Genomic DNA, 25,022 nt, shown 5'->3' on the forward strand with positions numbered 1-25,022 from the left:
TATATATTTCTTATGCTTATATCAATGAACAATTAAGATCATAGTGCATATTTACCATGCTTTTTATTTACATTCCCCTATGCCTTTCCCATTTATTTCTTAATTTTTATAAATTTTGAAGTTCAATAATCCCTTATAATTATTCCAAATATAATTCATGTAATTGATTAGTTATAAACGATTACTAGAAGCGGTATCGACTTTGTAGTAACACCATTTATCATCTACTTTCTAAATCCTCTATTTCCTACTTCCACTTGTCTCCTGTTCCTTACTCCAGCTACTCCCCTCCTTTCTACTCTTTTAACTCCTCCCCCTCATCTTCTCCTTTTCCCCTCTTAACTCTCCCGCAACCCTAACCTCGCTTCCAGCAGTCGTTTACAACTAAAATTAAAGTTAACATTACCCTAATACAAAAGAAAATGAAACTAAAATAACACAACTTAATCTCTAGTCTTCATTACTAATTATCACTTACCACATTAGAAACATTCTTCTCTCCCTCTTAACTATCGCGACCCGACTCCTCCATCCATCTTCTTTTCTTTCTTCACAAATCCTTCCCTACCTTCGCTATTTCCTTCTTCAACCTCCCTCGCAATTCCTCTCTCACCAGGTTATACAAACCACACTGAAACACACACACCTTCCGCCTCTAATCATCCCTTTCCTTGCCAATGACCCTATTACATTATAATGATTTGCCCTTAGGCTGGAGACTAGCATAATAACTCCCCTATTCATCCAGGGTAGGTGTTTCAATATTGCGCTAAAAAGTGCATTAAAATAATGTCGCCATCTAATATCAGGGATTCGTACTGCTAAAATCGTACCAGGATCACAGAATGTTGGAGGGGGTATCCGGAGTAGAGGTTCCCCCACTCCTGTTACTCCTGATACGCAGTACCTTGATTATTCTTTAATAACTCCTTCTCTGTGATTAAAATATGAACTTTTAGAATTGGAGAATACAGTATAGACCCTTGGCAACATTCAAGGATAGTTATTATAACCATTCCAATATCGGAAGTCAACACATTCACGGCTGTATTACTGTCAACTTTAATCGATAAATTATCAAGTAAGTTTACAATAATATACATATATTTTCGCTATTAGGGAACCAAGAAGGCATCCGTGGCAACATTCAAGGACCGATTTTGCTACGCTCCTTGCTCTAATTAATTAGTTATTAGCTATAGGCTATAGATCTTTAAGGTGTCGCGTTAAAAGGTTAGAAACAGTGTGTCGACTTCTGATATTCGTTAATAACTATTTAATGAGACATGAAATGGTTATAAAAACTATCCTTCAATGTTGTCAAGGGTCTATACTATATTCTTCAATTCTAAAAGTTCATACTTAAACCCAGAGAAGGAGTTATTAATGAATAATCAGGAGTAGCAGGAGTAGGGGTACCTCTACTCCGGATACCTCCTCTAACATTCTGTGATCCTGGCACGATTTTAGCAGTACGAATCCCTGATATTAGATGGCGATACTTTGGCACTTTTTAACGCAATATTGAAGCATCTACCGCTTCTAGTAATCGTTTATAACTAATTAATTACATGAATAATATTTGGAATCGTTATTGAACTTCAGAATTTATGAAAATTAGGAAATAAATGAGAAAGGCATAGGGGAATGTAAATAAGAAGATATGGTAAATATGTACTATGATTTTAATTTTTTATTAGTATAAGCATAAGGGGATTTGTACTTGTTATAAGACTAGTTAAAAATAATATATAAAGCATAATGAAAACTTTTTTTATAAATTATTGTATGTACATACATAAATTGTAATTTCTTAACTAAAATTCATAATCTTCTGTAGGTGTCACGTTGTTGCGATTGAGATCCCGATGTTAATGTTGAATAGATGAATGGTAAAATTGATGTTAATGCTAGGCAAAGACCTATTACCGGTCGATACCATACCCAAGCAAAACCAATCACTAACATACTGATAGACATAGATACTGACATTGTTATTGATTCAATTGCAATAATTCCGCATAAGAATGCTGAATTCAAAATTACTGTTCTCAGTATATTTGCTAAGCACGTTGCTGCCAAAAACAAAACTAACCAGCCAAGACCTCTGAAATAAATTCAAGAAAGTTAAAAGATATTAAAGAGCACTTTTCCATAAGGGGATCTTACCTAATACTCCATGTACGCCAGTAATTGTGTACATGTTCTAAATGAAACATTTGGTCTACAGACACTTTATGTTTTCTCTGAAGTAAAATTTCTTCACCGTGAGATGTAAGATATGGTACAATAGTCCCTTTTTGTAACATACCAACTACAGAGTAAATTTCTCCCCCTTTTCCTGCATAGGAGAACTGTATACGTATATCTCCTACCTATCAACAAATATAATGATTCTTTAACATTTGTTAAATATTTAGTCATACTAAAACTATACCTGGGGATTCCATAAATCGGAACTATGGTAGTATAAACCAGAATGCATTTTGATATCTTTACGCTCGGGTCTTTCATCGCTGGTAACTTCTATAAAATCATTAAATTTTTTTTTTAATTCAGTCCCAAGGGTGAACACTCCAATTTTAGCTTCGTCTGCAATTTGTACTTGACTTTTAAAGGGCATTTCTTTTGGATTCTCATGACCAGTTCTAATGTAAAAACCGTCAGAATCTATAAGTTTATCCTTCCATTCTGTCGTATAATAATAATGCTTGTGTTCATCTGCCACCCCACCGAAACTGATATCCAATAATTGTTATAATTATTATAGAGGAAATGGTGAATTGTTTGTTTCCTTGCTTTATTAAATTACCTTTGATCTTCCTCTATCTCGATCCACTGATACATCTGAACTCTTCGTTTCAGTTTTATACTTGAAACAATTACTCCGTAGTCAGGTTCTGTTAATGGTTCTGATATATCCAACGGACCAGATAAATAAATTAAACGTCCTTCGTACTCAGGTAATAATTTTATCGAGTTTGGAAATACTGCTACATTATGTAAAGCTTCGTCTAAAGAATTTGCTACTTTTACTGCTCTTCCCTGTAATATTGTAAACGTACCTTGATAATACAAATTCTTTCAGTTTGATAAGATTTAGCATATCTACAAACCTCGTTCCAAAATAGAAGACACATGCCAGTTGCAAACATAATGAGTCCAATGATAGCAGTAAGCCATGATTCTCTAAATTGTTCGGAAACTGTCATTGGAGTATTTATAGGAGCAGGCTGTCTTCCATTGGCTAAATTCTGATGAATTGGTTCAGCATTCACCCTCTGAGGTTGACCATTTTGCTAAAAATATTATACTGCTCTTATCTAAATTATACTTTAATATTTTTGATGATTGGTTATGTATAAAAATATAGCTGTTTAGGTAGTACATACGAAGTATACAATCTATATTTAATTAAATACTATATAATATATATTATATTATTTCAAACAAAGGTTCAGAACATATTCATAGATAATTAACTATTTACACGATATGATAAGACATTTTTATGCTTACATTTGCGCGATACATTTTAATAGATCACATTATACAACGTGACAACGCTTAACTTGCCCACTGAAACTGGTATTGTCTAAAGTAACATTTTATATATAATTTTAGATCAGTCTTATTTCAATGTGCATATTTCAATCGCATTTCGTTCACGAACAACTATGTTCAAAATTAAACTATGAATATTGTCCAATCAATTGCACGCATTGTATATACAGTGCGGTACAAAAGTGTAGGCACGATTCAGTATTCGATATAAAACCGATTATAATTATGAGGAGAAAAGATAACAAACATTTTAATCTTATGGTAACATTGCTTTATCGTTAAAAAAAAAGTATAAAAAGAATGATTAGTGTTTATGAATGCTATACATTTATATTGAAATAGTATTACATATTATGTCAGTTACACCTGTACGAAAATATTGTTAGTTTTAAGAAAAACAAAATGCATTTCTTTGTAATCCCTTTGTATCATTGAAATAATACTTATTATATGTAAGAGAATTCACAATATGTTCAAGAACCATAATTTTTACAGCAATGCAATTAACAAAATAAATATAACATAGTAAACAACGAATGCAAAGAAAAAAATCGTTGTTATTAAAGATTGCAGCACAATTGAATAAAAAATACGAAAATGTAGTTAATTCTTTAATGAACTGATAATTTCTTAAATAAATTCCAATTTCAGTAGTGACATATTTTATTGTATGCAACTGCATCCATTTTCGTTTGTTGCAACGTTGATGACGCTGTAAATCACGTGCAGGTGCATTGAGAAATTATAATAAATGGCGTTGATTGAATCAGAATGTAGCTAGGGGGTAGGGGTAGGGGCTTGATTCTTCTCGCTACGCGAGGAGTGGGGGAGCAGTGCCGCAGCCGCAGCCCGCAGCATTCGCTGTTCAGGCCTCGTGATGTGAGGACGCTTCCGTGAAATAGTTATCGGTTCATTGTCAGAAACGTGTGATGTAACAAAAACATTTAAAGAATGTTAACAGGACAAAATCCGAGAACAAGAAAGAAAAGAAGAGGCACATGTAAAACGTTATTAACATGAGGTGGATAACTATTTCATTTATTTTGTGTGTATTTGGATGCTTCAAAGAGTTCAGGCCTTCGGAATCTTTTGTGACTGATTATTTAACCGGACCGTGGAAAAATTTTACAGATGCACAAGTAAGTAAAAGTTTTAATATATGTTTAAAATATAAATATTGTCAGTTTAACTCTGGCTGTCAGCGTGCCTATACAAAAACTGCTATTGGCCAATGCAATGGTCCTGTGTGTTTACATTCAGATTATCTAGATTGCATAGATGGGCCTAGCAGCCAAAGGATTAAACATCATACAGTATATATAAATTTTGTTAAATTTCTTACAGAAGTACAATAATTTTTCAGGTTAACCAAGAAATTTTTCCTATTTCTACGTATTCTTATTTTGCAACTTTAATTGTTATATTCTTAATAACAGACTTTGTACGATATAAGCCCATCATTATTTTGTGCGGCTTTTCTGGAATTATCACTTATCTTCTAATTATATTTGGGCAAAATGTTTTACTTATGCAAATTATGGAATTCTTTTATGGATTGTTTCTTTCGACCGAGGTAGCATACTATACGTATATTTATGCTAAAGTTGACAGGAAGCATTATCAAGAAGTAACCAGCCACACAAAAGCAGCATCTCTTGTTGGACGTTGTATGGCTGGTGTTATTGCACAAGTAACAATTTCTTTAGATGTGTTAGATTATCATCAACAAAATTATATCACAATATCGGGTATTTATTTTTATACAACTAAAAATCTTGATATAATAAGAATAATAATATTAGAAAGTAGTTTGTTTTATTCAAATTATTAGGTTCTAAACATTTTTTAAATTTGCAAGCAACATATGTTTAATCTATTTAAAAAAATTTACATCTTTTCACATAAAATAAATTCTATTTTATAGCTATTATATTGGCAACGATATGGGCATTTTTTTTGCCTTCTGTTGGCCAATCTATTTATTTTCATGCAAAGAATGAAAACCATATTTTGATAACAAATAACAATGTGACAATAGCATTGGAACAACAAAGTCACATATCACATACACCTGAACAGCATATCGGGTATACCTCTGTTAAAACAGATAATTTATTGATACAAAAAGTAAGACAGGCCTATATTTTATTATGGAAAGATTGTTTACAAGCATATTCAAATGGTCATGTTGTAAAATGGTCACTATGGTGGGCCTTTTCAACTTGCGGATTTTTACAAATTAGTAGTTATATACAATTACTTTGGCGAACTGCAGTTTCCTCTGGAGATAATGTCTATAATGGAGCTGTAGATGCTCTTTATACCATTATAGGTGAGCAAATATTGTAAATACAATTTGATTTTTTACTTTACATTGCAGAGCTATATATGTACACCATAAATAATTAATTGCTTCTTTAAGCTCTCAATACTTTATTTGTACAAAGATATCAATGCTAGATAACTAATGTACAATTTTAAATGATAACAGCATGATTCAGCAATAATTAGCTGGATATTTCCGTATCTAAAACTTGTAGTTTTCTAAATCAGAGATATGCGTACTGAGTTCAAAATTTATTCTTGATAAGAATTGAGTTGAAATAGAAGCTTCTATGTAATATTATATTATTGCATGTATTACCATTGTGTAATTATATTTGATAAATACAGGCATAATTCTGATTTTTATTATTAGGTGCAATCACTGTATTTTGTATAGGAAAAGTACCACTTAACTGGTCCTTATTAGGGGATATAATAGTATCACTTATGTCATTTGTGGAAGGTGCATTGTTAGTATTCTCTTCATACAGTTACAGTATTTGGTTATTATATGTTTCTTATATATTATTTGGAATCATTTATCAAACAATGGTTACTGTTGCAAGGTACATATCATTTTAAATCCAATTATTTCCTTTTATTACAATATAATTCCATAGACTTTGTATGAGATTATATGCATAATTTACAGCTTTGAGGTTGCAAAATGTATATCAGAGGACAGTTATGGTTTAATATTTGGTATAAATACCTTTTTTGCACTGTTACTACAGAGTGTACTAACAGCTATAGTAGTAAATGGAAATTTGGGATTAGCTCTGAGATCTCAGGTAGGATTAACCAGTTGGGTATTTACTTAGAATTTTAAATTTTCTATCCTGTATCTTTTTTCTAGTACATTATCTATGGTGGTTATTTCATTGTGATAGGAATGCTGTACACAATAATGGGCATATTTAATATTGTACAGCATTCTAAAAGTGGTATGAAGTTTAAAATATGGGTGAAGGAGGAGAGTGTCATAAAAGAAATACATCCTAAAGATGATAGAACAGCTGTGAAAATGACAAAGCTGTAGTTGGAACTACAGTTTTTTAGAAATCTAATTAAATAACAATTTGTACCTTTTAAAAGTATAAAAGCCATATGTAGCTATAGAATAGCCATAAAATGATCGTTTATTAAGTATTTAATTAATATATTTTTTTAGAAAGTTTTAAGAATTTGTAACATATTTTAAACAGTTCCTTATTATTTATTTTGATATTCACACCATTCAATTTGCATCCATTAGAGTAAATGTTTTTTTGAACAAATAATAGTAGGTACTCTGTTATTCTTTTACGTTATTGTAAATTAGACAAACCAAAGTTGTAAATATTATTACTATTGTCATTGGTATTGTTACATAAAAAAAATATATTGATTTTGTTATTAAATATGACTTTATTTTATAAGCAATATCAGTCCAAATACTCCTTTGACAATATTCAATTATCTGGCTTCTGTGGTAATTAATAGTAATCTTATTTTATCCAAAACAGGTTCCCTACATTTCTAGAATATAAAAGATTTTTTTTTACGTTAAAACTACTTTTCCTCGTATATAATTTGCTCACGTTGTTATTATTATTTCCTTGAATTGTTTGAAAACGCTTACGGATGAAAACGTTTGAAATAGACATCTTCCCAGTTCGCGACGTGGATTTGCATTTTTATCGAAATGTTTGAACAACTTCCACCATACCGCACAATCTTGAATGCTCTGTTTGAATTCCTGGCTGATATTGTCCAATGTGTCGTTTCGCATTATAGACGCAATGGATTTCATTGATTCGTCCTCAATTATTTTCGAAAACATACAAGGATAATCGTCACAATCGTTAATGTTGACGTGCAATTTGTCAAGTAAGGCAGTGTCTTTCAAACAAATTTTTAATATCTACACGAGTGATTATTGTAACGAATAAAAATGTATTTTAATATATTCTCAGGTAATAAAAAAAATGCATACGATCGGTAGTAAAATTTTTTTTACCAAGTTTGGCGAAACCAATACAGGATATGTTTCGAAGAGGCTCGTGTCTAATTGATCAACATCTGTATTTATATTGGTGTTTTCTTTACCGGTTATACTTGATATTTCAGAAGCACGATCATCGTTTCTCAATAATATTAACGGTATACCTATATCAACATCACATAGTGTCTTCGATAAATTATTTAAATAGTAATGAAATTATCATACCTAGTAGTAGCGTTATCATTATGAAACTATTTTAAGAGTAATAGTTTTTGTTGAGGGGTCACAGTAATTCGTGGATGCTGTCAAAATTTTATCTACTATTGAATTGTGTAATTCATCGATAAGATAATGACACGAGTAAGCTGAATGTAATAAAAGACATTCTCAGAAACATTTGCGTCATTCACCAAAAATTGTAAAAACAATAAAATCTATATCATAGTAATCTATGCGCTTATAATTAAATTCTACTTCAGCCAAAAGACAAGACAAGAGAAATGTGAGTTGTTTATTAAATGAGGAATGCTTAATTTAAAATGGCGCGATGAAAATATACTTTTACAGTTGTTAAACTTTGATAATGAACGTGTTGGTAGTTAATAAAAGATAAATGATATTTTATTAGTTAGTCGTAGAATAAAAATCAGCGTTTTGAATCGTAGAATCAAGTTATATTAATTTTTTAACCGCATCGAGAACAACAGATTCACAAGCTTTCGCAGCTTGTCGCGTTAAACAGGACCCGATCTCTTCGAGACGGGTCAACTCTAATCGATCTTCCGCTATGGGGTACTCTTCTATATTGGCACGGTGTTTTCTCGTCATTGTTAACTGTAATCGATCGAGTTCAGTTTCTTCCTCGGGAGTTAAAGGTTCTGGAAAATAATCGCGATATGGAATTACTGGATAAATAAAACGATTCCTTTCTTTTATATTTGTTACTAATACATTTTTTAAGGGTACCAATGCACCTTTTTTTTTTAATTGGTCAAACAACATGTTTGTTACGATATTTTTAAGAAGTCGAATAGCGAAAGTCTCGTCTAAACAATGATACCAGCGACAGAATATTTACTTTTATTTTCAAGTTCCGTTATTTTGTTCATTAGCGATCGTCGAATGGCTTTCATTTCCTTAGCAGCTTGTCTAGCTTTCTTCAATTCTTCGTCCAGTTCGTTTTCTTTTTTCTTTCTCGAACGTTTTCGAGCAGCCTTCGAGTCACGCGAGCGTCGATGTTTTTTCAAGTACCGTTTCCTCCTGCTTTTTACCTTTAATTGAAAACTTATCGATAAGCATTAAAAGTAAAACATTCTGTGTTATTTATGAGCGAAATATTGGTATTCAATTTCGCTTATCTGTACTTGTTTAACATCTACGCAGTGTATTTATCTGTACTTATTAATCGGCTCACGTGACTGCTTAAACGCATGCGAATTAATCGTTTCTCTTGAACGCGTCTGTATATTTGCCAGAGTTTACCGCAAATCTCAGTTCCACGAAGTAGCTTCGATCTTAAGCCGCGATCGGAAAGATCTTGAAACGAGGAAACGATTTTCCCCATGTTGAAATCGTCTTGTCCACCACCCTGGTTATAAAACAAAGTTGATATACAAATTACAATGAGATAACAATATTTATTTCGTCGATTTTTACGTAACTTTCTGGAAAGCAATGGTACTTGGAAAATATTTCTATCGCACGAACTAAGGCTCGAGTAAAAATACTATTTATTCTGGGACCGTGTTGGTGATTATAGTTGTAATTTATGATGAAGTTTTCAGTGCCTTCCTGTTTTTCATATTACGAAATACCGCGCTCGTCGACATGCCGGCCTTGTCATTTATTTCCCTGTTTTTATTCCAGTTAACTCTGGCAAACCATTCCTTTTGATTTTTAATAGTTTGTGCCAAATCAAACCGTTTTCGTTTGTAATCACAAATTCAATGGAAGAGCGCCAGAAAATACAATTTTTCTTTCATTTGTTACGCAACTCTTTGATCAGCGAAATATTTTTGTTAGAGGCAAATTGTTAAAATAACAAGTTTGTGTACTCTTTCATACACATTTAGCAATTTAATGTTACCTTTTGACGATATTTTTTACTCTGAAAATTTTTTTAAATTTTACAAAGGAAGTTATCTAGATGTGAATATTTTTGTAAAACGACGAGGCAAATTGTTGAAATAACAAGTTTGTGTACATCGTAGTAAATACTCTTTCATACACATTTAGCAAATTTAATGTTACCTTTTGACGATATTTTTTACTTCGAAAATTTTTAAAAATTTTACAAAGGAAGTTATCTGGATAAATTATTTGAAAGAAAGAACATGGTAGATCGACGTGTTAATTTTTACAATAGTTCAATATATTAATTGCTAAAGTTACGACGGGACTGGAGTGTAATTATTTAGTTTGTACCAATTCGATGAACGTGCAATCCCAATCGATTCCATCGTGTTGGCATTGCATGGTCGCCTTTTCTATTTCCTCGGAAATCTCGATGTATTTCATGCAGTACGCGAGTACCCAGTTGCGAGGTATGTCGATCACAGGTAAGACTCGCCATACCTTCGCCGTGATATCGTCCAATATTTTTAGCGACGTTCTGTCACTGAAGCTGGGGAATTCTGTGGGCGACAGTTCCGTTCCCCGAAACTCTTTCTCTTTGGTAAGATCCTGTCGCTGAGGTCATCGTAAAAAATATCACTTATGCTTTTCGAAGGTTCGTTCGATAATTATGTCTCTTGGAAACGAAATTGATCGACTCCATAGATTTAAATTAGTATTTCGTACCTGCTGCAAAACGATGCAAGGATCGAACGTTGATTAAAAAATTGAGAAATTTGTAAAAATTGGAGTCGATCGGTTTGGTCTCCCAGAGGACCAGTTGATAAACGACTATTAATAAGTATTAACATGTGACTTTTTCGTAGGCTCGTTGGCCTTGGTTGCCTTGGTCAAAGTGGGATTGAACATGATCGTACAAACCAAGATATATTCGACTCCTAGTAAGTGCTTCAGCATTGGTTAGCAGAGTTCATGGGAAATTTTCTATCATCGTACGTGACGCTGGGCTTCGAAACATTTTTTGTAGCGTGGAGTTTAGTAGACTACTTATACAAAATGTAGCTTTATTATCTTATATTAACTAGACGAAAATTCGCTAGACTCGTTTGATCATCGTATTGCGATTAGGTTACGAATTATCGGGCTGAAAGATTATTCGACTGGCTGGCCATGAATTTGGCAATTGTTCGTGTTCGTACACGACTCGATCGCGATAACGGATTTCGTTCAAAATAATTGAAAAATTGTAGGAGAAATATTTAAAATGATGGAAAGAATGCGGCGATGTAGGAAAATTATTATAAGAGAACTGATCTCACAAATGAAACGTAACGTCTTCGGTCTATAAGCGTTCCTTTATTGTTCAATTTAGACCTAGTTAACAGTTCGATAAGGTTACACATAACTACCTGTTACTCACCGGAGTTCGGGAACCATTGCATATGTTAGGCAAAAACACAACTTTTGTGCAGAAACACAAATTTTAAAAAACGGTTTAACGCTTACAAAATATATAATTTTTATAAATTCATAGTATTCATGTCCATTTATAGTAGAATCAGGTTCAATAAATAACAACTGTTTTTACTGTATCTTGTGCAATTTTCTCTTGAAAAATTAATAAGAATTATCTATCTTTAGATTAATTATTGGTCGAAGCGTATCCTTGGATCGATACGCATAGTATGCAAGAACTATCGATCGACTCGTGTCAGGTTTCAAGAATATCAGAAAGAGGAATTTCCTACTAGATGCCACGATAGCAAAATCGTCAAACTGATGATAATAAAGTGCAAAAATATTAGCACAAGTAGCAGTGACAGCAAATTTAATGCAATGGCAACGTTTCCATTTTTATTACTATACTTAAATTTAGTGCGTAATCTGCATAATTCACAGAAAAAAATTCAGTAAGATTTGCCGTTTTTTAATTCGATCAACTGACGCTTCGGTCTGTGAATTCAGGAAATAATACAAAATGGTTTATATAAAAACGACTGGTATTATGTAGCCTTATCACGAAAGATAGCATCTAAATAAGTTTCTTGAAAGTAAAAATCTTAGAAATATTCAAATAAAATGTCGGTCTTATGCGAACTGTATTATCGACCTGGTAAAAAACCAGTGGTTTCCGAGCGACCTCTTCGCTCAAAGAACGGCGATCTTGGGAACTACGGTCAATTGATCTACCGAAATCGGTAATTTTATTACTAACAATTTTGTCCAATATTTAAAGGTACCATTTTAAATTCGTGGCCATTAGCTCGGTGTTACCCATGATAAAAAAGTTTTTCTTCGTTTTGTTCGTAAGAATATAAGAGTCGAACGTAAAATTATTTCTTTCTCACAGTTAGAATTTTATTTAATATTTAATTTACGCCTCTTCTATACAGAAAAATTATTGTCGAGGACTAAAAGTGCTAAATTTGAATTCCAGTGTAATAGAAAAAAGCATTCTACGCATCGTCTGTTTTATACCTCCAGTGATGTTAGTCACTGGTGGTCAATAGTGTTACCATTCGTCAACTATAATAATCAAGAGGTCAGGGATCTTAGTACTTACTACTCATTAACTTTGATGATATAATTGATTGATAAAAGTAAACGAGGACATCGAAGAATCTTTGATTCTTTCTATTCCTCCTTTTCTTCAGAGCAAGTGTTTTGATCGATGATGGACCAGTGTAACCCCGGTGTAAATTCGAATCGTGTAAACATATTTTATCAACATTCTTCTGGGAAACGTTTCAATGATCTTCTTGAACTCATTCAAATTCCAGATAATTTAAATTTATGTCAAGCCGACGTACTTTCCCAGATAAATCCATTCATTCAAAGATCAACGCGGATTGTAGTGACGATAAATTCCGGGAATATGATGGCCGTTGATTGTAAGAAAAATAACAAACGAAAGGAAAGTTGCGAGAACTGCATCTCGACTCTACAATCGAACACATCTTAGATCATTATGAATCTTAAGACACTATTATAGGTAATAAACACTTTATATTATTCCAAATTCTCATTTTATAAGTTGATGATAAACAAAGTGATATTAAATGCAAAATTTGAGATGAAATAATGAGTTATTTGTTTAAAATTTTGCATAATACATAATCTCGACTTGTAAGGCAACAGTTGTGACAAAGAGTCGTATTTCCTTCAGTCAAGTTCAGGAAGAATGAGCACCGTGTTTGGAATAATAAAGATCCCGTGTGTGGAATTAAGAAGACGAGTTCCAAACACATTATTTAAATACAAAAATTGGCAAACCCTCGCGTTTCTCTTGTTCGCGTTGAAAATTTAATGTTTTAATCAAAATTAAAATTATATATGTCAGAACCACGTGGCTGGTATCGACGCGTCCATTATTAAAGAAATTACAATTTGGCGAAACGAACCTTTTGTATTATTACAACTAGACTGACAAGTGTTCTAATTGGATAAGTTTTAATCGCCTCTGACAATCGTGAAATGGAAAATGTCATCGAGTATCTAGATTAGACTAATGTGTGCTTTGTATCTGCAAATGGCGCCGATGTCACGATATGCGTATTGATTTTTTGCCGACGTTTGAACAGATAAATAAGAACAAATATAAACGATGGCACGTATCATTTATCGTCGTTCGTTTTGTTAAGGTCACATAATGAGAAAAAATAATTTATATTAGATAAAGAGCAAAACTTCAGTTTCGTACTAGCAGCCATTTTTATTAACGTCTGAAACGTCTTAAACGCAAGTAATTCCTAGAATATTAGACGTCATTGACGTTTCATCAAAACAATTATGAAAATTTGCGGTGCGACTTATATCGAAGCACTCTGTGATGCTTTTAGCTGCATAGTAAATGTATTCAGGTATAATCCGAGAAACAATGATCACCTTTGAATTCCGCAAAATGAATACAATCGTGTGTAGCCTTACATTACATAATCCACGGTTGAGTTTCAATGTTTCACTCGATATAGCTAATTGGCTACAACAGCAAGGCGTTGTAAAACTATTATGGAAATTCCACACTCGTTACCTATTCGAGATTACCATTTAGCCATTTTTAAAAGCAAGTCTTTCTCAACTTTTTAGTTAAACAAACTTTCGCGTAGATAAGCTATTCAGGATATAATTTCGACCTTTTCTATCAAACATTCAAGAATTCCTAAAGAAAACCATTTAAATAATTTCTCGAGAACAAGTTGCTATTTCAAGTTTCAGAACCGGCCGTGCATGATTTACACACTTGTACCTATTAAATAAAAATGATGCTTCAATGTTTATCGTGCAACGTTGAAATTATCGAGGATTTTATCTTTCCGATGCGTAAATGCACTTTAATATCAATTCTGCTTCAACAAAAGGCAATTTGTAGAATTCCAAGGTAGGAATTAAACTCGGTGGGTCAAAAGTGGGTAGAAAACCGCAGGGCAAGAGTGTTTGAATCATAAATTAAGACGCAAGCATCTCTTAATTGGCCTCCGCGTTTTTTAAGCGTTGTTCTCTTAAATTGCTCGTTGTACCGTTTGACCCGTCAATTATTCCGATCTGGCCAGCGAGCTTCTTTTCGATTCGCTTTCTCTGGCGATCGGCCAACGTCGTAAAAGTGAACTCGCCTGTTATTCACGGCGATGGTCAAAATCCGGAAGAGCGGAGAGAAACGCTCGTGCATCCAAATTGCGTCGATACGACGCGAAAATGCGATTCATTTTCGATTATCGGTGGTGGGAATGGTATCGAATCGATACTATCGATACTACGACTGAGATACTTTGACAATGGCGTCACGAAGTGTTCGTAATCCGGGATTTTTAATTTTTAACGGAGAATGGACAACTTGTAAGATAATTTAAAAATTCCTTTATATCGATATATCAATCACCGAATTTTAAGAACTGTTGAAGTATATTTTTATTCTTGCCCGCGGGAACATTTTGTTTTCTTTCGTATTGGCGTCTTTTAAAAAGTTTAGACACTACCGATCTAAATTGTGCATGGAAGAAGACGCGATACAATCGGTCGTTGACACCAGGTCCTCTAAAAGAGGAATTTTATCAGGGTTAGATTTCTCCTAGCCCCTTCTCTACTCCATTAGTCATTCTGTTTTTATTCACTATGGATTTATGCCACGAGCCATAACACAAAATGTGAATGTCGGTGTTCACACAGTACAGGGTGTCTCATAACATCCACGCAGCTATCTACGAAACCAACGATGTCCCAAAAAATACTTTGCTTCATGAGATTTCAAAGACACTTTGACTGTTACTTTGAGATCCCAGGAAATTCCCTATTCCTCTTCGTCAGCTCCTGAACCCTCTGGATCCTCGTCTCGAGGGGTCCACTATCGACATTCGTTAGTTTCGAAGTAGCATGAACGAGGACTCGAGCACGTACTTTTCTTGCGTCTGTTTTAGGAGTTTCGTGATCACAGATTTCGGCCATGCTTCAAGGATTTTGACCCAGCGCGCGATCGTGCGTACGTGCGTACGCCGCGAACTGTATCAACGATTTCCAATCGTGACGCGCGTCGCGTCCCCTCCCCGCCGTCCTCGTTTGGGATTTCCTGACAATGAAGCTATTACGACCGGGCATTTCCACTATCGTAGAATCAACATCGGGCTCGGCTGGAAAGGATTCGTGCCCGATGAGTAGACGCGACACCCGACTCCCCGAGTAAAACCGTGGTGGGGAACCGGTCGTGAAGCCAGTTACTCGCTGGCATCTCGGCGTTACTTTTCCATCGTGCATTCAGTTCAGCTTCGTTGCGAGCAATAACCGGACGTTTTTTCGTGTCGAGGAAACATCGCAAACAGAAGGATCGAAACGCGTGGATCAGCTACGATGCGTCTACAACCGGTGAGTGGCGTCGATTTCTTTCGATCTCTTTCCTCCGACGCGTTGGAACCAGAGATGGCCGAAATTCTTCTACCCAAACGAAAGTTAGCAAAACAAAACGCGCAAAATGTATAGAATACATCGAATAACAATTAAAACGAAAGGTTTATTCGAACATTGTTTTGTCCATCTCTGTATCGAACGCGTTGTTTACGTACAGCGTTAGCGGGAACGTTTGCGTACGCATCCGAAACGACGTTGCAGTTAGATAAATTAGTAACAGTTATATAAAATGTTTTCACAATTGCGAGATAATCCAGCGATTTTATATTGCAGTTTGTTATTTTCGACGTGGAGTACGATCGAACTCGCTGTGTCAGCGACGATTAGTTAAATAATTGTTTTCAATTCCCGGTTGAAATAATAAAAAGGTTGTGAACGAAAGATGGACGATATATTTACATATTTAAATATTTGTGTTAACGTCTCTGCTTGAGCTGAAGCAATATTATTCGATAATGAACACAGATGTTCCTGTTGATGATTTCACCTTGATGTTCCTCGAACTTTTCGTACGACAACACGAACTATTCTATGGCAATAAAAATCATGGCCTTTCGCTCGTTACGGCCGTGATCTTGCCACATCCGTGCCCATTATAATCCAGTTTAGAGCTTGCCTTTTTTATTTGCTTCGATTTTGTTATTCGTTGGTAAATATTGAAGAATCATCAAAACTCCACGCCTCCCTCCTCTTGATCTATAGGCGTCAACTATTAATATTATGCTGACAGAAAAACATGTCTAATTAGTCGTCGATGACAATCGTTTCGCAGAGTTTCAAGCGTTTCCTACGATCCGCGAAGATTATTTTCGGTGCACGACCCTTGGCTATCTTGGTACCAGGAAAATAAACCGTGATAGCTTATCGCGTTGCATGTATTTTCTCATTTTTTAACGTTAATCTTATCCTCGGAGATGGGCAAAATTTTATTCGAACGATAATTAACAAATACAATCAACGGATTCACGATTTACTCGATTGAACAGATTTCTATTTATTCTATAAACAAATTGACAATTTGAAAAATGAATCAAACGTAAAAATTGGATACTATAATGCTTGTATTATTATTCTATTCACCTGAATATCTTCGTCATTCGCAAAACATTCCAAATAAGAATTTCGTCCATCTCGATCGCGATTTTCCAGCGCGAAAACAGTAAAACGTTTCGCGCGTCGCTTTATGTCAGAGATTTCGCGGACCGTGAAGAACAGTTTTAGAACTTCCTGTGATTTTCATTGCTTTTAAGAGAGCGATAACGCGACGATGTCGTGAAATTCTCATCCGCGAAGACTTCGAACGTTGGTCGCGTCGCGAAGGCTACGTTCGAACGGTGGCTAATCGTTTGCCGATGATTAGATTTTAATTTCAGTTTTTGTGTATAGCTGACGAATGGTGTAGCGACCGATTACGCATCTCGTACGTGTTTCATTTGCTAAGCCGGACACGTACGTGCGCGAAGAATTCACTTGTCACGCCACGGTCGTTTCTGACGGCATTGGCGGATATTCGGCGCGATCTTCCGAACGCTGGTTATCTGGAAAATTATGCGAAACCTATTATACGCTGTTTCGAAGCTCCTTCGACAAAATAACAAACGCTCGTCGCGTGAAACAGCGTTCAAACAAGATGCTAACAAGCGTAGTCGGAGCTAATTATTTTGCACGCAAACGTGTCGACTCTTAATTTAAAAGCAGTCTAATTGCATATATTGCTTGTTATATTTACAGTAAACATGGTTGAAACAAGCTTATTTTTAGATAAACGCGTCGATTATTAATTTGGGCGCTCTTTAGCTTACAATATCTCAATATATGGTCAGTATAAATTAGATACAAGTGTACTATTTTGCTTTTTTGTTTGACAATTTAACTTCTGTTCGATATAAAATAGTTTTTTTGCTAGTCATCGGTCGATTATCGAGCCACTCATATAAATGAACTTTTATCATAAGCATACAAATACAGTTGTACGTAAACGTATTCACACACTGTAGCTTGTTTGTTTATTTTATACATTAGTGTATGGCAAGTACAATCCACGCTGCTTAGAATCGAAAAATGCACACGCGTTAAATGTTCCTTATCAACGTAAATATGTTGTATAATATCTTAACGGAAAATGTGCTGTTGAAATTGAGAGTCAGCGAAGAAAAAAAATGTTAAGGGAAGTTGCAGAGATAATTCTCGCTCGATAGTGTCAAATCAAAGTGTCAAGCGTTTGAATATACAATTTATAGATAAAATTGAATGTTGTCAAACGAAGAACTGGATAGTTTCGTACGAAATTACGTAAAATCCGTTCTGTTATTTGCATAAGGGGATACCAAAGTGGAATAATCAACCGAGTTTCTCACGCGTCCGGGTCATCCTATCAGGAACAAACGTAAAGGCGCGGTGGTTTTCTCTTGCTTTCGTCACACGAAACCCGTCACACGTTAATTTCAGACAAGAAAGTCGGACTCTATGATGTCACGGTGTGGCCGTTACTTTCACCTGTCCCGATGTTTGGTTTTCTTTCGATCGCGGATCAGAAATTTTTTGCCGAATTCCTCGTCGTGACGCAAATACCCCCGTACATCCACGTAGACATTTTTATATTTAATAAAATATCAAATTTGTCAAGTTACGTTTGACATAAATAGGGATACGCAACGGAAGTCTAAGTTCCATAATTATGTCATGTTCGTTGCAATAAAATTCCACGTAAAGCAAGCGCACAAATAAAGTAGTCTAATTTATAATAAATCGTAGCTTTTCAAGAACAAGAACACTTATTATTATTGTATCTAGCTTTTTTAAAAGAATTGTTCAACTTGAATACTATCGATGTTTACGTTTAAAAAAAGCACTTTCCATACTAGATACTAGAGTTATTTCAAAATAGATTATTTGTCAAATAACTCTGGAAGTTAATTTCAAAACAGTACATTTCGAAAATTTGTCAAAACTCCCGGGTATTCTACGAATATCGACTCGTTTTCGTACAGTATAGATAACGTTCTAATCTTCCAATTTGCAATTCGTAGATCTAAAAAAAAGCTCGTCCGGTGCCAAAATACTCACGTGGCTCTATTGTAATCGCGCAACGCCTAGTTATAGTAATCAGACCGTGACTCCTGCACGGAATAAAAAATGTCGCGGACAGCGATGATGTGTATAGTGAATTCGTTCGCCGGTATCGGCGTCGACCTCGCGCGCAGCGTGATCTCGAAACACGCATAAATTACTATCAGAGGTCACGGCCGCGCCGGTGACCGAAATGAAGCCGATTGCAAAATCCTGACGCTGTACGAGAGCCGCTCTTGTTATTGTTTCGTTCTTAATTTCTTTTTCCTCGTATCTACTCGGCTCGAGAGCATCTCGTCGCTTTCTCTGGACGTCGATGAGAAAGTCCTCTCTTCGAAACCGGCTCCCCAGTTGCTCCTCCTCCGATCGATACGTTATCAATGAAACAATATTTTCCCCGTATCAGAAAATTATCGTTCCGTGCCATTTCAGCGACGCAGAGTCGGGGAATATAACAACGCGGCTCGCGAAAGTAACTTTTAATAATGAAAATTCAATATTTGCTCTATTTGGCATCGTAGATACAATCGTTTAGCCGAGCACGATCGTTGGACTTTCTACATCATAACAAACTATGTTTGTGACGATAAAATATAATTGTTAAGGAGACCTAGACACTTCTGAAATAACATTATTTGCAGTCTTTCGGATTATTTGTTTGAAAATAAATTACTTCAAACAGTTATTTTTTACTTTTATTTCGATTTGCTCAGGTCTCTTATTAAATTACGACCTCTTTATAGGTATGATTCTTTTTAGGCTTTGTGAAAATATATTAACTCATAATGCTTTTGTAGATTATATTAATTAATATTTGTACGCATTGTAGCAAGAATGGTAGTAGTTAATGACTAGCATAGGGCCAAAGAGGGATTTCTCTATCGTAAACATTTCTCAGATCTTTATGGCTCCGTGCAACACTTGCCATGCGATGCACGCCATTGCGAAATTCACTGTTAGGTCTGGGCGATGGTTTGCATTTATTTGGGACGCATTGTTCCACATTTGCGCCCGATTTTAAATCGCGTAGCGCGCGGCTCGCACTTTCGAATTTTCTTCGCACGGTTCGCGCGCGGCATAACCGCGATTATGTTGCCAATCAAGCCGTAACGGTGGGTCGCGGAAGATGGAAATGTCGTTTACTCGCGGGTATTTTGTAACATTACAGGAAATCGCTCGAGACGTCTCCTGGATGTTTTTTTTTTAAAAGGTGCAATTTATTTTTGCGCAAGTTCTGCATGCGTTCCGGTCGACGCGAGTTTCATCCGCGTTTCGCTTCGCCGAGAGTCTTCGATTCGTAATTGTTATTAATTTTCTTGCGTGTCGGGTCGTAAAATGATCGATAGCCATTCTTCGACTCGACGGTTCAGGTTGTGAAACTTCACCGATTAAAATACTGGTTGCTGACTAAACGTCGCTCGCTTTTAATAGTTAATCTTCGCGATACGATCGACGTGGTTCGTCTTAATTTTATTGAACATTTTCCACAGTTTTCCCAGCGGACATCGAATTCTAAAGAACGCTTTTTTTTGGTGTATTTTGTCAGAATAAAATTTACATTAAAATTATATTTTTATTAGTTTTTGTCAAATCAATTCCTCCAACTAATCGTTCTATTTTTTTAGGCAATGTCGGTGATACCAGCGCTGTTTATGCTGAGCAGCGTCACGGCGCAATGTCTCACCGGCGACGACAATCCTGCGATGATGAATCCAGGCTCGAAGAAGGCGTTGACTGACGCTCGATTCGGTTTCGCCCTGGAGAGTCTGAAAAAAACGGCGATGATCGAGTCGCGCGACAACATATTCTTCAGTCCTCACAGTATTCATCAGGCTCTGACCCTGGCGTACTTTGGCGCTCGCGGTACCACCGAGGAGTCCTTAAGGAAAGCCTTGCATATCCCGAACGATCTGTCCAAGGTCGATGTGCAGCGATACTACGCTTACGAGAAATCCCTCAGGCAACAACTCGAATCTCAGGTAAGAAGACTCTCGTTGCTCTATGGGTTGCGTCATCAACAAAGTCGATCGACGATTCCAAGGCGAGCCACGTAATCCGACAACCGGATGTAAAATTCTTTGATATACCGCTATTCGAATATTATTAATCAAATAAGCAAGTATTCGTATCTTTATTCACGGGATGCAAATGAAAAATTACAAAATTGCGTTTGGAGGCTTATTAACTTTTAATCGAGACAAACTTTGTGACAATTTGTTTTTATACAGAGAAACGCTTCTTAACCGTGTTGAAATTTGATATCATTTTGTAATTGTTTAAATTAAAATTAGGGTCTATCCAATGGTACTTTCGAATCGAATAACATAGAGAAATGTAACATGCCACCACAATTGATTTCTCACTCTTCGTTTAGGGTAATTCATCGGGCACAGGCGAATACACGTCGGCAAACAGATTGTGGATAACGGACACGCGAAAAGTGCGAGAATGTATGTTGGACTTTTTCGGCGATCAGCTGGAGAAGACCGATTTCCACAGCAATCCATCAGCAGCTCGCGATCGCATCAACGATTGGGTCAGCAACACGACGAAGGGACAGATCCGTGACCTTCTTTCCCCGGACAGTATAACCGAGGACACTGATCTAGTTTTGGCGAACGCAGTTTACTTCAAACGCCTCTGGCAGAGTCGTTTCGATCCTGCCGAGTCCAAGAAAGATCTGTTCTACAGCTCTGGCTCACAGAATTCCATGGTGACGTTCATGCGGCAAAAGGGGACCTTCAATCATCGTAAGTCGAATGGTTACAATCATAGTCATAAAATATCACAATAGAATCGCCATCGTTTGAATTTTAGACATCTCAAACGCCCTTAAACGATTTAAAACGCTCTCGAAAACGAATTTCGGGCCAACTCAATAACAAAAAGTACTGGCTATACCCAGTATACAAATTTAAACTTATTTCCAATTAAATAGACAATCTATAATTCAGGGTTCATCGCGTACCGGTTAAATAATCAATAGAAATTGCCGGAGCTGTTTTGGGTAAATAGCGTCAAATTAGACTTTAAAATAAACATAGAAGATAGCATATATAATAATAGTTGGTATAGTCGTCGAGTAGAGGGTGAAGAGCCCTTTAGAATGAAATTTGTTTCAAGTCGATATCGCATTTAGTTCCGGAGATATTAGGTTTCGAAGCATTTGAATGCATTTCATTGATAGGTACGGGACCCTCCAAATTCTGGGAAATGCGTACGCACTTGTAGTAAACAGAGAATACGGGCAAGCACTATGCGCAACTGATCACTGCGCAGGCCATGTGATTGGGGTAGGTTAGCACGATGCATCTGCGAGAAAGAGGTTAGACGCGTTAGACGGAGACAGGGATAGTCGGATTACAAAAATTACGATATCTTCAAAACGGGAAGTCGGATCGACAAAATCCAAAAGCCATTTTAAAGGGGAGGCTTTACCGCTTCTAACAGTGGCTCAATAATGGATAAAACACTAGTAGTTTCGAAACTCCACTCGTCTAAAGTTAGAGTACTTTCAATTCACGTTTCTAGACTGTTTATTAAAACAATTCGGATAATTTGGTAGGTAATAATCCTGTTAAATGTTTTCGAGGGTAGAGCCTCAAATATCATATTTGTTGAAGGTTTTAGCCAAGATAAAAGATGGTCAAACAGAAACTATATTCAAAATATGGTACCAACTACGAATTATAAAATGAATTTGTCAATTTATATTCAATTTACTGTTAAAAGGTTTCAAGTAAAGATCACTACAACGTCATCTAAAGAATCTACACATTTTCGTCATTTACCAAGAAGTCCAAGAGATCCGAGGGAGGGGGTGAATTTTGGTTCTTTAAACACCGTGTTTTCTTTGCAGTGATTTCCGAGATACTTGGCGCGCATGTACTGGAGCTTCCTTACAAGGGCGAGGATGTATCGATGTTCGTGATGCTCCCTCCGTTCGCCACCGCGAGGGCCGTGAACGGCGCCGACGGTGCCGACGGGGATGGCGTTCGTCAACTGATCGAACGTATTTCCACCGACGAGGGTTCCGCGGAGCTTCGTCATATTCTAAATTACGGTGTCCCAGCACGGGACGTGGAGGTCTTCCTGCCGCGATTCGAGATCGAGAGGGAGCTTCCGTTGGGCACGTTGCTTAACGCGTTGGGCGCGGGAGAGTTGATGGTTCCGAACGCGGCCGATCTCCGGGGATTCCTCGAAGACGGGGAGAAACCGTTGCACCTGGGCGACGCGGTTCACCGCGCGCGAATCGAAGTCACCGAAGAGGGCACCACCGCAGCAGCCGCGACCGCCTTGTTCATGTTCCGTTCGGGCAGGCCGCTGCAGCCCGCCATTTTTAACGCGAATCACCCGTTCCTCTACTTGATCTACGACAAACCGATGCGCACGATCCTCTTCAGCGGGATCTATCGCGCGCCCAATCCGCCGCAGAACAACGCGCAGACTGGCGCTTAATATGTTTGAGTCAGCGTGATTTTCGTCGTTCCTCGTTTGCCCTTTGTGTGTTCCGAAGCGAGTGCAAGGTGGAAGCGTGCGAGAGCTTTGTGTGCACGTGTATCGTAGTCCTCTCGGAAGAAAAGCTATGGAAGTTAGGCGACCAGGCACCGATCTATCGATCGGGGCACCATTTCGGTTTGGACGCGTGATGTTTTTGTCAGTGACGGTTGGTGAACGTTTATAGCGACGATAGAGGTACTTTATTCAGGCTTTTATTTCATTTTTTTCCTGCAATTGTGGGCTTGAAAATGTTATACTCTGTATTCCACTGGATTATTTCCTCGTTATTCATTTTCAAATTAAATGGGGGAAAAAGAAAGATATTAACCCTGACGATAATGATAATAAAGGCTATAACAACGTTAATGTCACTAATTTGCGTTCTTGTTATGGAAAAAATAAGTATGAACTTTAATTTTATTTCTTCGTCTCTGAAGATGAAAGGATGCCCCGGGTCCATGATAAATTGATCACAATTTGCACTCGACGTCAGGGATCTTGATAATTCATCTTTGTTTTAGTTTCGTTAGGGTTTGAAACTCTTTTGCAAATATTTGTTATGGATGTATTAACTTTGAAGATTCTTTATGAATTGTTTCTAATCGTAAAAATTGTTTATAAGTTTACAAAGTATCGATCGATTCTCTGTAAACTGATTAAGAGTTCGTGAACGTGTCTTAAATTTTTTAATTCGTTCCGAGTTTGTTATAAATTGATACATTTTTTAGAAACGTACAAATTTGACATTTTGTTATATATTTATAAATATCTTTAAATTCATTAGTATTATCATATTCTATAAATTTCTTACGACGTTATGAACTTGACAAACGTTTTGTAAGTTTATCAGCGTCGTATTAATTGTCACGATCATTTGTTAGAAATAAATGAATTTCGAAGCTTACGAAACAGGTTAGTACGATAGAACGTATTACGTAAATTGGTTAAAAATAATCAATCGATACCTTAATTCCCTTAATAATCTATCTTGCTCTGGATGCCAAACATTTAAAAACGTTTTGGCTCGTTCGTAACACGCAACCAATGAATCAGGCGTGAGCGAACATGTTCATCCGAGTTGGACAACATTATCGAGAGTGGTTTGTGTGTTGGATGCGTGACAAGTTCAGAAACTGGCATGATCGTTTGGTTAGAGCAGAAAAGGAGGAAACCTTCTGGATTCTGAATAATTATAGAAACGCTCATTGACGTACGATTGTCGTAATAAACCATTTATTATTAAACATTTCCCTCTGTTTGTGACCATCTTAAGAAACGTACAAATCGATATCTATACTTAAAAGGAAGGCATAAATAATACGACGAGAAAATTATCGAACGGAAAGAAATTTTTGTATGTTTAGACTAGTCGAAATATAAAATAAAGACGATGACGATCGTTGCTTGTAAAATGAAAGAATGTAGTGCAATGTAAGTGTAAGACGTCATAAAATTAACGATAAGTAAATCATTTATAGTCACGAACGTTTAGGAAGTTTCCCTTTCCTTTCGAAGAGACTCGTGGTTAGAGGTTAAACGTTAGATAAAAATTAAATTTCAATAAGAAAAAGTAAGAAATCTTAGTATTTATTCTTCGACAGAAAAGAAAAGA

General features: G+C 36.1%; 3 protein-coding genes across 4 annotated transcripts; 2 read left to right on the forward strand and 1 right to left on the reverse strand.

Annotated features, from left to right (window-relative positions):
• Nucleotides 1-1,671: 1,671 nt before the first annotated feature.
• On the reverse strand, nt 1,672-3,736 carry LOC122401642 (transmembrane protein 43 homolog). The gene is made up of 6 exons (XM_043403888.1): nt 3,520-3,736; nt 3,117-3,299; nt 2,813-3,045; nt 2,438-2,738; nt 2,170-2,375; nt 1,672-2,107 (listed from the first exon to the last, which is right to left on the reverse strand). The coding sequence occupies exons 1-6, from the start codon at nt 3,532-3,534 to the stop codon at nt 1,825-1,827; spliced, it is 1,221 nt and encodes a 406-aa protein (XP_043259823.1). The 5' UTR covers nt 3,535-3,736; the 3' UTR covers nt 1,672-1,824.
• A 678-nt stretch (nt 3,737-4,414) lies between these two features.
• Nucleotides 4,415-7,130, forward strand: LOC122401640 (thiamine transporter 2-like). 2 transcript variants are annotated; one of them, XM_043403886.1, is made up of 6 exons: nt 4,415-4,703; nt 4,909-5,312; nt 5,489-5,896; nt 6,263-6,455; nt 6,542-6,680; nt 6,746-7,130. In XM_043403886.1, the coding sequence occupies exons 1-6, from the start codon at nt 4,696-4,698 to the stop codon at nt 6,926-6,928; spliced, it is 1,335 nt and encodes a 444-aa protein (XP_043259821.1). In that variant the 5' UTR covers nt 4,415-4,695; the 3' UTR covers nt 6,929-7,130. The 2 variants fall into 2 exon arrangements, with proteins under 2 accessions (XP_043259821.1, XP_043259820.1); XM_043403885.1 differs by having other exon boundaries at nt 4,928-5,312.
• An 8,244-nt stretch (nt 7,131-15,374) lies between these two features.
• On the forward strand, nt 15,375-23,801 carry LOC122401641 (serine protease inhibitor 88Ea-like). The gene is made up of 4 exons (XM_043403887.1): nt 15,375-15,799; nt 20,536-20,889; nt 21,285-21,660; nt 22,770-23,801. The coding sequence occupies exons 1-4, from the start codon at nt 15,785-15,787 to the stop codon at nt 23,366-23,368; spliced, it is 1,344 nt and encodes a 447-aa protein (XP_043259822.1). The 5' UTR covers nt 15,375-15,784; the 3' UTR covers nt 23,369-23,801.
• The last annotated feature ends 1,221 nt before the right edge of the window (nt 23,802-25,022 follow it).

Source organism: Colletes gigas, unplaced genomic scaffold, assembly GCF_013123115.1.
Source record: "Colletes gigas isolate AHSC1104 unplaced genomic scaffold, ASM1312311v1 Colletes_gigas_Sc00026, whole genome shotgun sequence".
Taxonomy (NCBI): domain Eukaryota; kingdom Metazoa; phylum Arthropoda; class Insecta; order Hymenoptera; family Colletidae; genus Colletes; species Colletes gigas.

What these genes read in the sequence shown, in the direction of transcription:
- LOC122401642 (XM_043403888.1), bottom strand. An exon ending in GAGATAGAGGAAGATCAAAG is followed by an intron (nt 2,739 to 2,812) that starts GTAATTTAATAA and finishes ATTGGATATCAG; the next exon opens with TTTCGGTGGGGTGGCAGATG. An exon ending in CCGATTTATGGAATCCCCAG is followed by an intron (nt 2,376 to 2,437) that starts GTATAGTTTTAG and finishes ATTTGTTGATAG; the next exon opens with GTAGGAGATATACGTATACA.
- LOC122401640 (XM_043403885.1), top strand. Translation starts at nt 4,581, where the DNA reads ATGAGGTGGATAACTATTTCATTTATTTTGTGTGTATTTGGATGCTTC. An exon ending in AAATTATATCACAATATCGG is followed by an intron (nt 5,313 to 5,488) that starts GTATTTATTTTT and finishes TCTATTTTATAG; the next exon opens with CTATTATATTGGCAACGATA. An exon ending in TGCTCTTTATACCATTATAG is followed by an intron (nt 5,897 to 6,262) that starts GTGAGCAAATAT and finishes TTTTATTATTAG; the next exon opens with GTGCAATCACTGTATTTTGT.
- LOC122401641 (XM_043403887.1), top strand. An exon ending in GGCAACAACTCGAATCTCAG is followed by an intron (nt 20,890 to 21,284) that starts GTAAGAAGACTC and finishes CTCTTCGTTTAG; the next exon opens with GGTAATTCATCGGGCACAGG. An exon ending in AAAGGGGACCTTCAATCATC is followed by an intron (nt 21,661 to 22,769) that starts GTAAGTCGAATG and finishes TTTTCTTTGCAG; the next exon opens with TGATTTCCGAGATACTTGGC.